Genomic DNA, 17644 nt, shown 5'->3' on the forward strand with positions numbered 1-17644 from the left:
TAGAAACAACAACGACAAGAGCAATAACAACAATCGTCATTTGGCCGCTTTGAACTCGCCATTTGGCGTTTTGCACGAGTGAAAGTGAAAATTACAAAATTATACAGAAATCAATGTTGCAACAGCAGCAGCAGCCGCTAACGGAAAGGTGGACACTGCGAAAGGTGGCCAGCGCTCGCTCGACTTTATTAGCCAACTGCTGTGCAACAAACAAAACGCAAAACGTAAAACAAAACAAACAAGCAAACAAGTGACAGGCAAACAAACAGCGCAAACAACAAGCCATAACAGCTGGGCAAAAAACCAAAAAAACACGTGCGCAACTGTTGCAAGTTCATGACATGCCACAATTTGCTGCTGCTCTTGCTCTTGCTGTTGCTGTTCCAGTCCCTGCAATTGTCCCTGCACTTGACTTTGGGCAACTAACCAAAATGCCACCAACAAGCCACGTTCAACTCCACTCTTGCCACATTCCACTTCCACGTCCAACACTAACCAAAGTTCTACTTTCGCAACTTGTTTGTGCACCCAACTTCCAGCTCCCCATATTCAATTTGCAAGTCAACTTCTAACGTTGTGTCCCAATTTTCATCGCTGACTAGCTGCCTGGCATAATTGGGGACACCTGCATGTGCCAAATTCAACAAAACTAGTTGCAACAGCAACAGCAACAGCGACACGAGCAAACAAAACACTGCGAAAGCGCACCCGTAGAAAAGTTGCCATCAACTCTGGAAAATGGGAATGCGAAAAAGAATGGGCAATAGAAATGGAACGCAATTTTCCAGCCACACGCAATTAGAAGGTGAGCAGCAATGTTCATCTGATGCCAAAGTGGCGCTGTTAACGATTAGTTATGTTGAACGCATGCCGCAAATCAACAGCTGGTTAACGCAAAAGAAGAAGAAGAAGCATGTAGACAGCGAGTTAACAGCTATTAACATGCTAGCAATGTAAACAACTATTATGTTAAGTATTTACAGAACATTCTTAGAAGATGTTAAGTTTTAGTTCAAATCCCTGAGGATTTTACTTTTTTACGTTGTTTGTCCTTAAATTAATACAATTTTACTTTTTACGTTTACTTTTAATATGTATTTGGATATAATTCCGACTGTTTTATTTATTATTACATAATTTCCAATCTTAATAATCTTTTGTATACATTCGCTAATTGGCTGTTAATCATTATTTCAAATGTTCGTAATCTTCTTTAGAAGAAGATAAGAATTAATCGATAGCATTGCTGGCATATTAGCACATAACTATAATTTATAGTACATACATTTTTGCACAGTTTTCTAAGAAACAAACTTTAAAAATGCAGAATTTAAAGTTGATGAAGCTTACACAGTATAAAGTATAAATATTTACACAGATGTTATGGTTTACACAGTAAAGTGTAAATATTTACGCTGTTAACTTAACAGATGTTAGCAAAGTTTACTTCGCAAACTTTACAAATGTTATGCTACATTTTGCACTGTTAACTTTACAGATGTTATTATCTCCTAACAGTATTAACAGCAATTTACTATACCCTCTTTTCTCAGTAAGACATTTTGAATAGTTAACACACTTAAAGTGACAGTCTACAACTAATAGCTTGTCCACCATATTTTGTTAGCAACACTTTCGACTCCTTTTGGTAGCAGCACTTTGACATATTTTGCAGCTATAGCTGCGATTTCCCTTTTTTTTTTGTTTTGGGGGGTTTTCTACATCGATTTGTGGCTTATTTAGCGCAAATTCAGCTGCACTTAGTCATTTGCAGTCCAATTTGGCAACTGGAGAGCTGTCAAGCTGAGTCGACAGTTAACAGTTGGCAGTCACTACCTGAACACCCACAAGCTCTACATTTAGTGTCCATTTTGTCCATTGTCCAGTGGCTGAGCGAGCGAGCTGAGCGGCAAAAGTCAGCGCAGCAATTTGCGCAATTGAACTCATCAATTGCAGCAATTAAATGTGCCCAAGGCAGGCGGGCCAAGCCAAGCCAAGCCAAGCCAAGCAACCCAAGTCGAGTTGAGTCGAGTCAGTTGAGCTATGAATTAACCAACTCACAGAAAGCGAGGCGACACGGCAGCTCTTGAGATGAATGTGATATAACACCGACACGACTACGACAACAACAATAGCAACAGCAAGTTAATTAAATGATTTTCAATGTCTGACGACCCCGCGTTACTTTCTTTGGCCTCCAGGCAAACAACACAGTGGAACAATGGCTGCACGATCCGGCAAGTTAAGGGGGCAAGAGGCGTGTGTATTGGCAAGCTGGGAAAAATCAAATCTATTGCATTGGAAATGAGTTTCCGCAGAGGGAGCAGAGCAAACGATGCGACTTTTTATCTTCAGGATGCGCAAATCCGTATCGCATTGATCATCGCGGCTGCTGAATTTATGCACCAATCATCTTACGTACTTATGCTGAGCAATAAAGGCAACAAAGTGTATGAAACAACAAAAAAAATATAATCAACAAAAATGCCTTGTATAATTTGTTTATTTTGCGCAGCGCAACTAAAAATTTCCATATACAAAAACAATTTGTGAATTGTTATGGCGATTGTTATTGTTATTATTGTGATTACCTTATCAGCGAGGGCAAGACAACAACATAACTAATAGATACAATTGAATTTGATTAAAGCCTGTTCGCTGTCCGAAGTGCAAGTAATGCGCGCAAATCAAATAAACTGGGGAAACAAGCAAGAAACAAGACACAAGCTGCAGCAGTGATACATAGATACATACTATCTATCTATGTATCTACGCAGTGGAAATGAATCTTTAATTGATACACTTTGACTGCCACCACACATGGAGTCGAGAACGTTTGCTGTTGTGGCCAAAACTGTTTACTGGCATCTGACGAGAGGAGGGAAGGGGCAGTAAGAACAACACATTAAGCCACTTGCTGGATGCATTCTTGACCAAAAGTAAACATAACAACGACATTGCCTCTCTCTGACAGCCAAAGCCCTTTGTTTGAGCTGACGGCCTGTCAGTGGCCAAGACGTAGGCACACAGACAGACAGCCAGACAGACGGAGATGGGATGGAGAGACGACAGACCAAGAGATGGATGGACAGATGCACACTGTGAGATGGACAGAAGGCGGTAGGACACGCGACACTTGAAGCCAGTTGTCACGCTGCACATTCTGTTTGTGTGTCCGAGTGTGTGTGTGTGTGTTTGGTGTGTGTTTGTTGAACAACATTTCCACAGCAATGTGCTCAAGTGTTTGCCCAGGCATTTCCCATTTGCAAATTTGCTAAACAAATTAACATTGCCAAGCATTTCAAAGGAACAGTCAACGATCTAGCAGTTCACCTAAGCTTAAATCGCTAACAGCTTTTTGGTGCTATTTATAACATTATGTTAGCTAAAAATGTTAAGAAAATAGAAATAACATTATGTTGGATAGCAATGTTAAGAAATAGAGTAATATGCTAATAGCATAACTTTACTTGACTAACATTATGTTAGTATTTATAATATAATGTTTTATTGACATAACTTTACATATGTTAACTTTACTAATATTATGTTAACTGGAAATGTTCCGAAAGAGTTTGAAAATTTGTATGTTAAGCTTAAAAGTAACTGATGATAAGTTTTAATTTTCAAAACTTTATGCATCCCAAGTTCTTTTATCGACCCAATGCTCATCTTCCTACATTTACTTTAACATTTCGATCGTTTCATATTGAAAGCAAGGTAAAAGTGTTAACTACATATTCTAGTATTGTAATAAATGTCAAATTCTCTTTTAGAACTCTTTTTTATGCGAAGTTCGTGTATTACATTTACATTTAGAGGCTGCCGAGATGATGGCACAAGTTATTAAACGCTCAGCAAGGGTATTAAAAATGGCATTCGCTGGCTAAGTAGCTTGGGCCCATTTGCTGCAGCAGAGAGTCGCAGCGACTTAGCGAAATGGATATGGCATCCATTCAAAACTGGCCTGACCCTGTTCTGGTGCACCACAAAAAAGTGCGAGACAACAGAACCGGTTACTGGATGCAACCAGAACACACACACAACAACAACAGCAAAAACAACAACAAGAAACAAACAAACGAATGAACGAAAGAAAAAAAAACCTGCAGGCAATCTGCAAGAGGCAGCTCCCGATGCAACAACTGCTACAACTAGCTACAACTAAAGTTGCAGTGGCTTTTGGATTTCAGGTGCACGATGCACCAAGGTAGAAAAGCTGAAGAGCAGCTACTTCAAATGACATTCGCCTGGAGAGATGCGATACTCCCAGCAACTGCAACTTCAATCTGGTTTCTGTTGATTTTGTTGTGGATTCTTTGCTCTGCGATTTGCATTCCAAGCGAAGCCAGAAACTAAAATGAGGCCACATTGGATATATTTGTACATATGTGACTTATGCTTTTCACCTTCAAATTCATGGTCAATGACATAAGGCGGGGTCTCCACTTATCCTCCCCTTCCCTCTCTCATCGACTTCAAGCTCTAATGTTGTGCCTATGAATAAACGAGCTTTGATTCATTCCATTTCAATTGCTGTTCCGATTTTGTGTAATTAACGTTGAGTACGTGACGATAATCCACTTTGCAGTTGCAATTGCACTTTGCTGTTGCTGCTGCTTCTGATTGCGTGCTTAATGCTGCAACGAGACGACTGTAAGCTGATAAGCTCATTTGACTTTGATAAGGCAAACAGTCTCTTTAATTGGCGGCAGTCTAATTATAATTGCACTCCCACACATACGCACACACACACACAGACACAGAATGAGATGAGATACTTTGTATGTGAGGGGATAGGGGATAGTCGTAAATACTGTTACTATTAATAAACAAGTCGGTTAATTTGCTTTAGTTATAGCTCGGTTTTGTTGCTTGTTTATTCAGTGGGCCACGCACTTAAACCAATTGACATTTTGTGCACACTCACAATAAACAATTTGAATTTGTTGTGTTTGAGCACGCGAGAAATTCCAATGATGTCATTTTGGCTTTTTTTTTTGTGTGTTGTTATTTGTTATTGCTATAAATAACACTACAGTTCACGAGATATAGAGCTAAATTCGAGAATTATACGGGAGTGTGAGGCACTCATAATCTAAACCAAGTCAAATTCAAATGAGGTAAGCGGCAACTAAAACTTAACAATAGTTTCTATATTTAGTGAAACTATTTATAGTAAATTATTCAAACTTTTTGGGAGTATCTCTATTGATTACCATTTCTATTGCAACGCTAATAAATCCGTGCGCTAACACTTAACATTCAAATTTTACATTTCTTCTAGCATAACCTAACAGTTTTTACAAATAATTACACTGTTAACTTGACCACCAATTCGAATTTTAACAGCGCTGCCCATTTAGATAACAGCTTTCTGTATTTACTTAACATTTTGAGGCGTGGGCGACGCAACTTTTACTGCTTTCAATTTGCCCCGTTAGTTTGTGGAATGTTAGTCATAAAGCAAGCAGTTTTTTTCTTCTCTCTTCTTTTTAATTTGCTTGTTTTTAGTTTGTTGCGCACAGGAAGCGTCCGGGGGAAATGTTAACTGAAGTGGCATATTAAGGATGAGCCTGAAGTCTCGGCGTCAGCTGAACCGGAAACTCCTGGCTTCCGTGCTTACACACAAACAAAGCAATATGGACGCATAGCAACAGGTGTGTGCCCGACTGATAAAAAAAAAGCTAAAATCAAACTAAAAAATCGAAATACGACAACAACAAGAACGGGCCTTGTAATATCCTCAGTATCAGTATCGTGTGTGTTGTGTGTCGACTCACCTGATAATACGAATCCGACATGTTTTAAATGTTGTTGTTGGGTTGCTGTTGTCTCTGTTGAATCACTCGTTGTCCGCTGTTGACTTTTATTATTACAGTTTTGCGTATTTTTGTTGTTTTTGCTTCGTTCTTCAGTTGTTTTTTACTTTTTGTGTCGCCCGTCAGAGTTGAGATACACACACACATACACTTGCACGCACGCATACGTATACGCACGCACACAAACTGACGACTGTCGACTGTCGACTGACGACCAACGCACGTCGCGTTCCTTTCTCGTTCGTTTCGTTACGTTTCGTTTCGCTTTTAGTTTGTTTACTTTTGCTCCAAAAAACCGTTGTAGTTGTTTACGTGTATGTGTAGACTGTTCACACTTTAACACCTGATGCCAAAAAAATAACTGTGCTCTCTTTCTGTTATTGGCTATTTGCTATCGCTATTGAATAGAACTAGAACTAGTTGTTGTTGTAAATTATGTTGGAACGTTGGAAATGTGACGACACAAAACAGCAGCAAACAGGTGGCAGGGCGGAATGAAAAAGGAAGTGCGAGAGTGAGATAGTTGCTTTCAATGCTGCAGAGGATGTGAAAACAAAAAGAAATATTTTTTTGTTTAGGTCTTCTATTGTTGATAAATATTGTTATTATTATTTGCAAATATTATGCGTTTTCCACGGAAAATTCACACAACCACAACCTGCCCACGCCGGGACAACAATAACAATAACAGCGGGCGATAAACACTACAGTTGAAGAACTGTTGTCGGTTGTCGGTGGGGGGGTCTTGTATAGAAATTAGCTTCAATTGAGCGTTTTGCGGATTTAATTGGAAATTGTGTTTTCCACTGCAGCTTTTGATTGAAGCTGCTTCTTCTTCTGCTGCTGCTAGTCACATAACAACCAGCGGCAATCGCTTTATAAATAAGCATCAGCTGATGGGCGTTTGCGGGGGGAAGCAGGGAGCAGAGGGGAAGTAGACAGCGCCGTAATCAGCACAAAGCAACAACAAGCAAAGGAGGAGCTGCAACACAGCAAGAAAAAACGCAAGTGGCGGCAAAAAAAAAAGAAAAAAATAAAGCTGCTCGCGCAGCTAAATGGAAATGCCTGCTTCGCCCTTCTCTTTCGCTCTTGCACTCTCACTGTGGCTCTCTCACTCACACAGACACACACGTAGACGGACAGTCGGACAGAGAAGGCAGAAGAACCGAGCAGAAGCACGCAGGTCCATAATACCGGTTGCATTGTAAATGGCGTCTAAATAATGAGCCACCTTGAAATAATAACACGGCCAAGATTGTTTAAACAAAATTCGCAACTCAAAATCGCACCCATACATACACATATATTATCTTGCCAAAGATACACACACATACAGTTGTACATTTGTCGATATGTGTTTGGTATCTTCCTCATCTTCTTTATCTTATACAAAAATTTCACTCGTATTCGTACATTTTTAATTGTAATCTCTCTCTCACTCGCTCACTCACAACACACACACACACATGCATACAAATAGCGCTACACAGATCAAATTCTTTGCCGTCTGCGCTTGCTGCTGTTGCTGCTGCGTTGTCGACATTTCGCTTCGTTTTCGTTGCTTGTTGTGGTGTATTTTATTATGGATGAACGCAAAAAACAACAAAACTAATATTAATCACATACACTTTGTATTCAAATCATAACGATTGTGTTTATATGTTGTACTTATAAATTGTTGCATGCAATAAAATAGACACTTTTTATTGTAGTTTGTTTTTTTAAACGAAAAAATGTGGAAATTGTTAAAAAACAGAAAACGGCGACGACACGACGTTCGAGCATATGACGAGTGTGACCGCAGACTCAAAGCACTAAAATATTCAACAAGTTCTTTGCCAAGAATACGGCAAAAATACCATGCCAACAATAAATTGCTTTTACAATAAATAAATAAATTTATTAAAATGATAATTTTTAAATATTGATACTATTTATTTAATATGTTATTATTTATTTACTTCTTTTTTGAACGTATAAATGCAATGGTCAGCGCAACTCTGAAATGCATAAAGTTATCGATAAATAGGGATGCATTTGAACCATTTTGGTTTGAAACAAATGTTTTGCGAATGTTTGCATTTATTTTGTTTTGTTTTTTTTTTGTTTACTAACTAAACTGCTGGTTTCTTGGGCAACGATCCAAAGGCCGAAATAACAGTGCCCTTCGTGCCAGTCACTGTTGTGGTCAGAGCTGGTAACGTTTGCTTTGCAGCCGGCTGGTCCCATTTTGATTTGCTACAAATAAAAACAAAAAATTTAGGAATCCCCTTATACACAATTTTATACATCATTACCGCTTCTTAGCCTCCTCCTCCACTTTGCGTGCCAGCGCCGTCACCTGCTCCACCTTGTCCATTTCCTTGCGATCCTTCTGCAACTTCACCAGTTCCGTTTTCTGCACCGCCGATAACGATTCGTAATAACTTTCCTCGCCCCACTGCAGCGGATCATAGATTTCCGGCGGATAATTTGTGCCAAACTCGTTAATGTCACAGAAACTGATTAGCTTTTCATAGATACTCGGATTGCGAAATTCTTTGCGATCCTGAATCACACGATTCATATCCATATTTGTCTGTCTCATCTTTGTATACATCTTTGTGATCTTTGCCACCAGCTCCGGTGGCGGATTCCCTTTGGGTTCGGGCGGCAATTGGAACTTGTACTTGGCATATTTGGGATCTTTTTCATAACTCTCTGCGGATCGTTCGTCACTGTTATTGTAGTTGCTGGAATCATCACCATCCACTTGCATTGCAGCTGCTCCATCGCCAGTTGCTTCTACTTTCTCCTTGCCATTCTCACTGTGCTCATTGTCCTCTGCTGAATTGTCGCTATCACTCGAGGACTCGTCTTCCTCGCTGGACTCATGTGCACGATCCTCCTCCTCATCTGAGATTAGCGTGTCATCTTGGTAGCTGACCAGACGTCGCACTTTCTTCGCACGTTTGCTCTTCTTGGATTTTTTGGCAGGCTCGGTATCCTGCTTAACTGGCGTTGCAGGCTGTGGCGTGGGTTGCTTCGGTATAATTACCTGGGAATTATTGCATTCATATTATAAAACAGCCTTAAAATGTAATTGTTTTTTTTACCTGTGACGCTGTTGAATTTTGTGAGTCTGGACTGGCATCTCCCTCGTTCTCCGAGTCTGTGTATTGCGCCGTTAAACTGGCCAAAGCGGAGTGGCTCATTTTTGTGTTATTATATTTTTGTTACGCGTTAAAATTGAAGTTTGTTAAAAAATTTAGATATATTGCAAGTTTAGTGTTTTGCACATTTAGCTGCTTCTTCTTAGCCACTCACAACGTAACGCGTGTATTGCTTGCTTTCCTTTACAAGTTGGCAGTATTATCATATAAATAAACAGCTGCTGCAGGGCTTTCGGCAAGTTGGCAACACCAGCATTTCGTTAACCAGCTGTTGTAGGGTTTATGCGCCGCATACGTTATTGTGATTAGTTAAATGACATTAAATAAGTGCATTTTAAATAAAGGCGTTTTAACGGCTGCCGTGAGCAGCGAATGCAGTAGAACTGTTAGTTATTAATGCATTTGGGAAATGGTTAATTGATTATTAAACTTATGTTTATGCTTCGGCTCCTCACGATACGCAATTCGTGTTAGTAATAGTCGTGTAAACCTTACGCTTCTCTTATTGTTGATGTTGACGTCGTCAGTTAATGGAAAAAACATGAGCACAGCACTAGAGGAACAGGATCGCATTCAAAAGCGTGTCAACAAGATATTGGAGACACGCCTGGAGACGGATAAGGACACCCTCGATGCCCTCAATGGACTCTCGACCTTTTTCACTGAGAATACGCTGCAAAATCGCCGGAACTTGCGCAGCCAAATCGAACATCGTTCCGTTGGCATTAATGAGAACTTCCTGAAAGCATTCCGGGAGGTGAAACTAACACTCGATGCCGTCTGCACAGATCTTGATACGATGGCCAGCTCGGTGCAAACGATGAAAACGGATCTGGAGACATCCAAGGCGCTGACCAAAGATCTAATCGAGCAGACCAACAAAATGCAACAGGAGCGCGAACGTTTGGAAATCCATCAGCAAATAGCTCAAGCGTTTCTCGCTCGCTTCCAACTCAGCGTGCCAGAGCATCAGCTGCTCTATGGCAACGCCAAGGATGCGCCCATTGTGCCCGAGTTCTTCAAGGTGCTGGACCGAGTGCAGTCCATACATTCCGATTGTCGGCTGCTTATGCAGTGTGGCTACCAAACAGCTGCGCTGGACATCATGGAGGAGATGACGCTGCATCAGGAGGGCGCTCTGGAACGTCTCTATCGTTGGACGCAGAATCATTGTCGCAATCTGGAGAACAATGAAATCGGTCCACTGATTGTGGAGGCCATGAGTCGCCTCCAGGATAGACCAGTGCTATTTAAGTATGTAATCGATGAGTATGCGATTGCACGACGTGCTGTCTTGGTGCGTCAGTTCATTGAGGCGTTGACCGAAGGCGGACCTGGTGGAAATCCGAAGCCCATTGAGCTGCATGCTCATGATCCCAAGCGCTACATTGGCGACATGTTTGCCTGGCTGCATCAGAGCATACCTAATGAGAAGGAGAACTTGACGCTGCTCTTCAAGAAGTGCGACAAGCATGGTAACTAAAATATTCCCATCTCCTATAGCATTTATTAATCTTTCCTTCATAGACATTTCGGAGCAGATGCAAAAGGCTTTAGGCTACATTGCCGACGGCGTCTGTCATCCGCTCAAGGTGCGCGTGGAGACCATACTCAGCTCGGAGCAGGACACCATCATCTTATTCACCATCTCGAATCTGCTGCGCTTCTATCAGCAGATCATGAAGCAGGTAGTTCAAGGTGGCACTCTGGAGCAATGTCTCATTGATCTGCAACTGAGCAGCGAGCAGATCTATTTGAATGCCTTGGCTGCCCAAGTGCGCAGCGTACTCCAACGTCCAGCGGGCACCAGCTTGGCTCTGGAGCCACCACAACGCGATCTTGTACCGCCTGCAAGCGTGGCGCGTCTGCTCAACATACTGAAGGAGATTCTATCGGTGGCCACCATGGTGGATGGACGACAGGCAGACATTACCAAGATAGTGACCTGTGTCATCGATCCGTTGTTGCAATCGGTGCAGGAGAGCGCCGCCCACTTGCCCACTGTGGACATGGCTGTCTACTTGCTCAACTGTCTGTATCACATGCAAAGCACGCTGGCGGTCTTCGAGTACATGGATGAGCGCGTGGAGCGTCTGCAGGCGCAATCGGATGCTCAGCTGGACACGCTAACATCGGAGCAGGCATCGTCACTAGTGGCCAATCTGAATCTAGGTCCCATCTACACCATCTTGCAGAGCAATCAGACAAAAATCGAAACGAATCTGCTCAAGATATTCATGTCCAAGATGGATGCATTCCTCGAGCTGCCCGATGTGCTGTTGCTGCCTCAGGTGCAGCTCATCATGTCCAGCTCGCATCGCAACACCGTTCAGAGACGCGCCTTCAACGTTATCGTGGCCATCTATAAGCAGATCTTCGAACGTGTCCACGATCCGGCCAATGGCTTCGAGCAGCCCGAAGCACTGCTGCACAAGACACCCGACCAAGTCGCTCACATTCTGGCCGCATAGACAGCTTTCTGAGGAGGTTTATTAAATTATTTCATATGTGCATTACTATAAAGTATATCTATAAAATAATATATGTATAATAGCCAGCTTAAACTGAAGCTTTGCCTGCTTTATTTTTGGATTTAAGCGCTTTTACTTTGGGCAAGTATCTCTTCGTTTTACTGTATATTTTAAACAAGTATTAAAACCAGGAAATCTTGCAAAACCCTTTCTTATTGCACACCTACAGCCTTGTAGCTCGTACCTTTGATATTGCAAAACCCTTTCTTATTGCTCAACTAAATGCTGTGACTAACGTGTGCTAAAAGTAAAACCTCGTAGCTAATACCGTTTGTGATTGATTGTTGACTCATAACAGTAGTAGATAAATCTTGCAAAACCCTTTCTTATTGGACGACTAAATGTTTTGTAAAATCTACAGCCTCGTAGGTCTTACCATTTATGATTGTTCGTTGATTCCAAACAGTATTAGAGGAAATCTTGCAGAACCCCTTTCTAAATGTTATATAAAATCTACAGCCTCGTAGCTCGTACCGTTTATGATTGAGCGTTGATGTTTGAGTCAGTCATTCAGTCAGGACAATGAATCTAAATATATGTACATATACAGACAGATTGTATCTGTAGCTGTAGTTTATGCATAAGCTATCACAACACTGCATCCAATTGTTATTGTTTGTTGTTGATCTTTAGTTGTGATACCCGGTAAACTTCGGCTTCAGAGGTTGTACAGCTTTGTGAGCAATGGAAAAGTTGTAATAGGCAGATAATGACACAAACCAACTAAATGAGTAAGTAGAAAGTTTGAAGGCAGTATTTCTTAAGATAAATCTTTTCTTGAGACAATTACGTTTATAATGATAATCCCAACTATATAATAAAATGAAAAGTTACTCAAGAAGAACTATAAATTATAAGCGAGTATCTTACAGTCGAGTGTTGTAGGTCGGCAATTCACGCGCTACACTCTTGAATACCCTAACAAAAAGTTCGATTAGCTAGGCGTAAACATCCGTTAATGAAACCTATGCAAATTTAATGGAATTTGCCAATTAATCAAAGCTGCTTAACTAGGAATTTTAGGCATTGTCTGCAAATCGCTTTAAGCAGCTGCAAGATTAATGAATGCGCCGCAATTTAAACGTCTCAGAGTATCCAGAGTTCGTTAGACCTTCGACTTCTTTCCAGATGCTTTTCTTTGCATGCTCTTATTTTGATTCGCGTCTATTAAAAATGCACAATAGCCACATAATACTCGGGAATATGCGACGATGCGGATGCGACGACATCGCTTCACTTCTTCGTAGTGCAAATCGCGTGCTTATCAGTAAAACCAAAAAAAAAATAGCAGATATACTCTACTCAACAATTAACCAAAGCGAAATGCTAAAAATAGTTAGAATTTAATACTCGAGTGTATACATTAAGAAGTTGAACTATATTTCTTTTTTTTTTGTTTTTGGCGAGCCCACAAAGTGTTTTTGTTTTATCGCAATGACTTCCAAATAAATGGCAAATCTTTTGAGCACGCGTCATTAGTTCGAGAATTTCGACAGTGGTGATTAGACTTGTTGCGGCCAAAAATTGTTGCCACTGTTAACTCTTGAGACTCCGACGGTCTTCTCCACAACTGTGATTCGCTCTCTCTCTGTTGTTCTTCGCTTATCGCAAACGGAAGCTGCGATCGCTTCGTAAGTGCCACAATTTACAAAGTCTGCTCTGTGCTTAATAAACTATTCAGTGTATTAATATTTAAACTAAGTGTAAGCCTAACTAAAAATATGCTCTAATATATGTTGGCTATCCACTCTAAGTAATTGTGACGGTGGCACGTTGAAACAGCTCCAGTGTGAGACCGGCAAAGAATGCGGGAAATGAGTTATTGGCTGCCAACTGTTGATCGATGGCCGGTTTTAAGGTCTGTGAATACGGCGACTCCAGCAGTGCCAAGCAGTTGGATTCGTTCACGCTAATCGAAAGATAATCATCGGGACTCTCGGCATACATGCTGGAAATGCTGTTTCAACAAAACAGAGTGCGCAATGTAGTTTGAATGATTACTCGAGCAAAAAAAAACAAATAAGCAAAACCCACCGATAGTGACTGTTGGATCCGACGCGATCGATTCTATAGCCCAGCAGCATGTAGCAAACATCGCGGAATTCATTCCTTGCCGCCTTGAAGCAATCCTTTGCCTTCTTCAATCGGCCATTGGCCGACTCAAGTTCGGCACGCAGTTGATTCAACTCCTTAAAGTTCATGGTGAGGCCACCGCTGTTCGTCTGCGTCTGTTCGCTCTCATCCTCCAGCTTCTTGTTGCGTCGCTTTAGACGCTCAATCTCCGCCTGCAGCTTTTCCATCACATTCTTGGTGGCCTCGTAAGCCTCGTTCGCCGGATTCTCGCTCATGTGCAGCACCTTGTAGTTGCCCATGTTGAAATCGCCACGCAAACAACGATGCTCCAGCTCCAGTTCGAGCTCATCCTTGCGGCGACGCAAACGATCGTTCTCCAAGCGCAGCGTGTCCAGCTCCTTCTTCACGCCATCGTAGCCATTCTCGTTTACGGGCAGCTCACTAAGAGCTTCCTGCTGGCGCATATTTTGCATCTCCCGCTCCAGCGTCGAGCACATCTCCTTGTAGCCGGTTAAAGTGCGCTCTAGCACCTCGACACGACAGCGCACCTGCATGTCATTCGTCATCTCAGCGGTGCTGGCATTCGTCATTGTCATGTCTTTGTCAAAGTTCTCCAGCAGCTGCTTGTAAAAGTCACGCTCCTTGCACACAATCAACAGCTTGCGTTGCAAACGTTCGCGGAAGCTCTTGTGTCGCTTCAGCACCACATTCATGTCCTCGATGTTCTTCAAATAGACGGCGCACTGTTGCTGCAACTCCAGCAGCGCCGATTGCAACTTCTTGGTCTCCGCATCAGAGTTGCCCTTCTCGGCCACGCGCACAATGTCGTCCTGCAGCAGCTGCTCGATGCGTGTGCGCAAAGCCAAGGGGCTGACAAGTGTGTTGGCCAGACAATGATCCTGTGCCACCTTGATCCACTCCTTCAGCTCCAGCTCCACATGAGTGAGCTTCACTTGCAGCGCGGCGGCTTCGGCGCGAGCGCCTTCCTCGCGATCCAGACGCGTCTTGTAGTCGTGCACCTTCTCCTCGAGCAGCAGCTTGTCGCCAATCAGCGTGTTCAGATGCTTGTTGTGCGCACGCAAACGATCTACCTCCGCCTGCAGCTCTGGCACACTCAACAGCCGGGCCTGCGATGTCTTCGTGACCTCCTTCCAATCGCTGTACGATTCTATTTCAAATTCCAGCTCCTTGATGCGCGCATTGGCCGTATCCAGTGTCTGTTGCTGCAACTCGAAGTCCATCTGCAGCTTGTCATAGCTGGCGGAATTGGCTTTATATTCGTCGTGTCGCCGACGTATGCGTGCCAACTCGTTCTTGGTGGCCTCCAGCTCCAGCTGCAAACGTTCACTTTGACGCTTGTATTCGCTGAGCTCGTTACTGATGCAATGCTGCACCTCACGTGCATCGTCCTCCAGCTGCGACTTCTCCTGCTCGGCCGCACCGAGCGCAGTTTCGTATTTAAGTTTTTGTTCCTCGACTTCGGCCAGCACACGATTGACTTCTTGACGCGCATTATGCTCTCGCTTGCGCGTCACTTGGAGATGCTTTTCCATCTCCAGCAACTTGGCGCTTGTGTAGTCGCATTGCTCTTTCAGTGCATCGGCTTTGGCCTCGGCATGTGCCACTGCAGCGGCGTGATCCTTGGCCTGCACTGCCAGTTGTTCCTGCAGTTGTGTTACGATCGCCTTGGTTTCAATTAAATCTGCGCGCAATTTGCGAGTTTGCCATGGGCCCGCTGGATCGTTGAAAGAGTTGTTCAACGATGTGTTGCTGGCATTGAGACTGGTGTTTAGACTGCCGTTCAATGAATCATTATCGTTTAAGCGGCGCTTCTTTGGCACTGTACGCGAAAAACAAACTTTTAATATTGCTTCTCATAGCGAGTCTTCTTCTTACCTGTCACAGAGTCATCGTTGAACGACATCGAAAGCCGGTCGAAAACAAGCTTCTTGGGCGCGGAGTGTGTGATGCTGTCGTTAAAACGCGCCATTATGTTGTCCAAGCTGCTTCGTATTTCGTCCATTTTGTCAAATTAATTTAATCGCTTGACGTATTTTCTTTTGTTTTTGAAGCGTGCCACAAAAATGCGAAACCTCGAAAAGAGCTGTCGGCTAGTGTGACCGCACTTTGAATTTCACAAAATGCTTGCTCGTGAAACATCGACAAAATATTATCGATATATTTATACAGTAATCGATAAGAGAAAGAAATCGCGTTTCAGCAAGTTGGCAGCACAGCTCATAAAATTGGCGGCTATTCAAAAGAAATTAACGACGGCAATGTGAAAGAAAACTTAAAACATTTTTAAAAAACGTTTTTTGTGCTTTATTTTATCTGCTCTTGAGTAACTTATTATTTAAAACGTTCTAGTTGCGTTGCATAAAATGCTGCTGCTCTAACATTTCAATCATTTCATGCGCACAGAAAATAAAGTGATAAAATTTGCGCTTATGATTTATTTGAGTTGGGCCTATGTGTGTGGACGTGCGAAACCGAGAGGGAGAGGTCCTTTTTTGCCTCTGTTAGCTCATGAAAAATGAGCGCATTAAATTTTATGATATTGTTTGGGCCTGTCATCAACTTTGGTCCAAAGCACACACAAGAATCCCTGCCCTCTCTTTCCCTCTCACTTTCGTACGCACGGACGACAAACAAGTGCCAAAGTTCAAAGTCAAACAATAACACTTTCCATAAACAAAAAAGAACCAAAAGTCAACGTACAAACACACATGCAGACACACACACATACATGGCTGGTCATATGAATTGGCTGAAATCGACGCGGGACTTTTCTTTTGGCAGCCAAGTAAGCTACCTGCCTGCTAAACTTGGCCCCAAAAATTTTCCATATTGAAGTTGGGGGGAGAAATACGAAATTGACCTGTACCAAGGCAATGTAAACAAAAGGAACTTCAAGAACTGTGAACGTGTGAGTGTGTGTGTGTGTCGCTTCTCGCTGTCTGCGTTTTGTTCGAGCAATTTGGTGCGCAGTTTATGGCAAGCTTATGTGTGTGAAAGTATGTCGTGTTTGTGTATGCATGCATGTGGTGTGGTGTGTGTGAGTGGTGCGTGGGCTCAACTTTTTGCCCGTTGAGCACTTTATCAAAGCTTAGCACCTGACAATTTGCCATGAAACATGCGGCCATTGCTGTCTCTCTCGCTCACTCGCTCGAGCGCTCTCTTCACATACTTGGATATGTATTTATGTGCGAGTGTCCGTGTGAGTGTGCGTGTGTGTGTGTGCGAGGGTGCTGCAAATTGTAATGAAAATGCTATCAAGTGCTTTTCATTCTCAGCATTCGCTTTGTTTTCTTTTTTTGCCCACACACACACACACACACACAGGTGCGAATGCTGTCAGCTGTTGCTGTTGTCTCTTTTGTTCTTGTTGTTGCTGCTGCTAATGTTGTTGTTGTTGCAGCTCTTCTTGTGTTTTATTGTATGTAGTGTTCTTGGGCCGGTAAATGCTTTGCGCCTTTGAGTCGGGCAAACTAATTAAATTAAAGCCGATTAGCCGTCACTTTGTGTGGCAAAACTTGAAGCATATCCTTATCGCAGCTAAGCTCGCTCCTTTCCTTTCGTTTCATTTACTTCCTACTTCTTTCTCTTCTTCAACTTCCGCCGACTGCCGACGCGGCAGTTCACTTAAAGCTGCCCGCATTTTCCCACACTACGCACCAGTGTTAGTTAACATATTTCGCATTCAGCTAATTGTTAATTGCTCATTAACACTTTAAGCGCAATTTCCATCATATGCAATCACAGTTGGCACATTTGGCAGATCAACTTCTCACATTTTCATTACATTTTATTTAAATGGTCGTTTATTACTTATTACGTCCACATTACAACTCTAATACGTTTTCCTTAAAGAATTCCATGTACAGTTGAATTTGTTTTTAGTGAAATATTATTAAATATTTAAAATATTCAATCAGAAATTATAAATTCTATGCATACAAACGAAATTAAAGCAATACTAAGTTCTTTGCTTATTATTAGATACGGTTTTCATCCCATCTTCCCTTTAAAAATAGAAAAATGGGGTATATTGGACTTGTGTAAA

The 17644-nt window shown here is 42.3% G+C and overlaps 4 protein-coding genes across 5 annotated transcripts in view; 1 reads left to right on the forward strand and 3 right to left on the reverse strand.

Annotated features, from left to right (window-relative positions):
- LOC132792442 (serine/threonine-protein kinase N) overlaps positions 1–7619 on the reverse strand; it is a 42726-nt gene extending 35107 nt beyond the window's left edge. Inside the window, exons 1-2 of one of the 2 annotated variants that reach the window (XM_060801827.1) lie at positions 7449–7619; positions 5784–6219 (exon numbers count right to left, since the gene is read on the reverse strand). In XM_060801827.1, coding sequence (XP_060657810.1) covers positions 5784–5804 — 21 coding nt within the window. In that variant the 5' untranslated portion in view covers positions 5805–6219; positions 7449–7619. Of the gene's footprint in view, positions 1–5783; positions 6233–7448 lie in introns of both variants that reach the window. The other variant, XM_060801826.1, reaches the window with a different exon arrangement.
- An 81-nt stretch (positions 7620–7700) lies between these two features.
- LOC132792448 (SAP30-binding protein) lies at positions 7701–9148 on the reverse strand. The gene is made up of 3 exons (XM_060801840.1): positions 8918–9148; positions 8120–8859; positions 7701–8060 (listed from the first exon to the last, which is right to left on the reverse strand). Exons 1-3 carry the CDS (start codon positions 9014–9016, stop codon positions 7937–7939), a joined length of 963 nt encoding a protein of 320 aa, XP_060657823.1. The 5' UTR covers positions 9017–9148; the 3' UTR covers positions 7701–7936.
- A 191-nt stretch (positions 9149–9339) lies between these two features.
- Positions 9340–11549, forward strand: LOC132792447 (conserved oligomeric Golgi complex subunit 6). Its single transcript, XM_060801839.1, has 2 exons — positions 9340–10449; positions 10502–11549. Exons 1-2 carry the CDS (start codon positions 9486–9488, stop codon positions 11443–11445), a joined length of 1908 nt encoding a protein of 635 aa, XP_060657822.1. The 5' UTR covers positions 9340–9485; the 3' UTR covers positions 11446–11549.
- A 1280-nt stretch (positions 11550–12829) lies between these two features.
- On the reverse strand, positions 12830–15701 carry LOC132792446 (mitotic spindle assembly checkpoint protein MAD1). The gene is made up of 3 exons (XM_060801838.1): positions 15475–15701; positions 13540–15418; positions 12830–13462 (listed from the first exon to the last, which is right to left on the reverse strand). Exons 1-3 carry the CDS (start codon positions 15599–15601, stop codon positions 13255–13257), a joined length of 2214 nt encoding a protein of 737 aa, XP_060657821.1. The 5' UTR covers positions 15602–15701; the 3' UTR covers positions 12830–13254.
- Positions 15702–17644: the final 1943 nt, after the last annotated feature.

Source organism: Drosophila nasuta, chromosome 3, assembly GCF_023558535.2.
Source record: "Drosophila nasuta strain 15112-1781.00 chromosome 3, ASM2355853v1, whole genome shotgun sequence".
In the NCBI taxonomy this organism is placed as follows: Eukaryota; Metazoa; Arthropoda; class Insecta; order Diptera; family Drosophilidae; genus Drosophila; species Drosophila nasuta.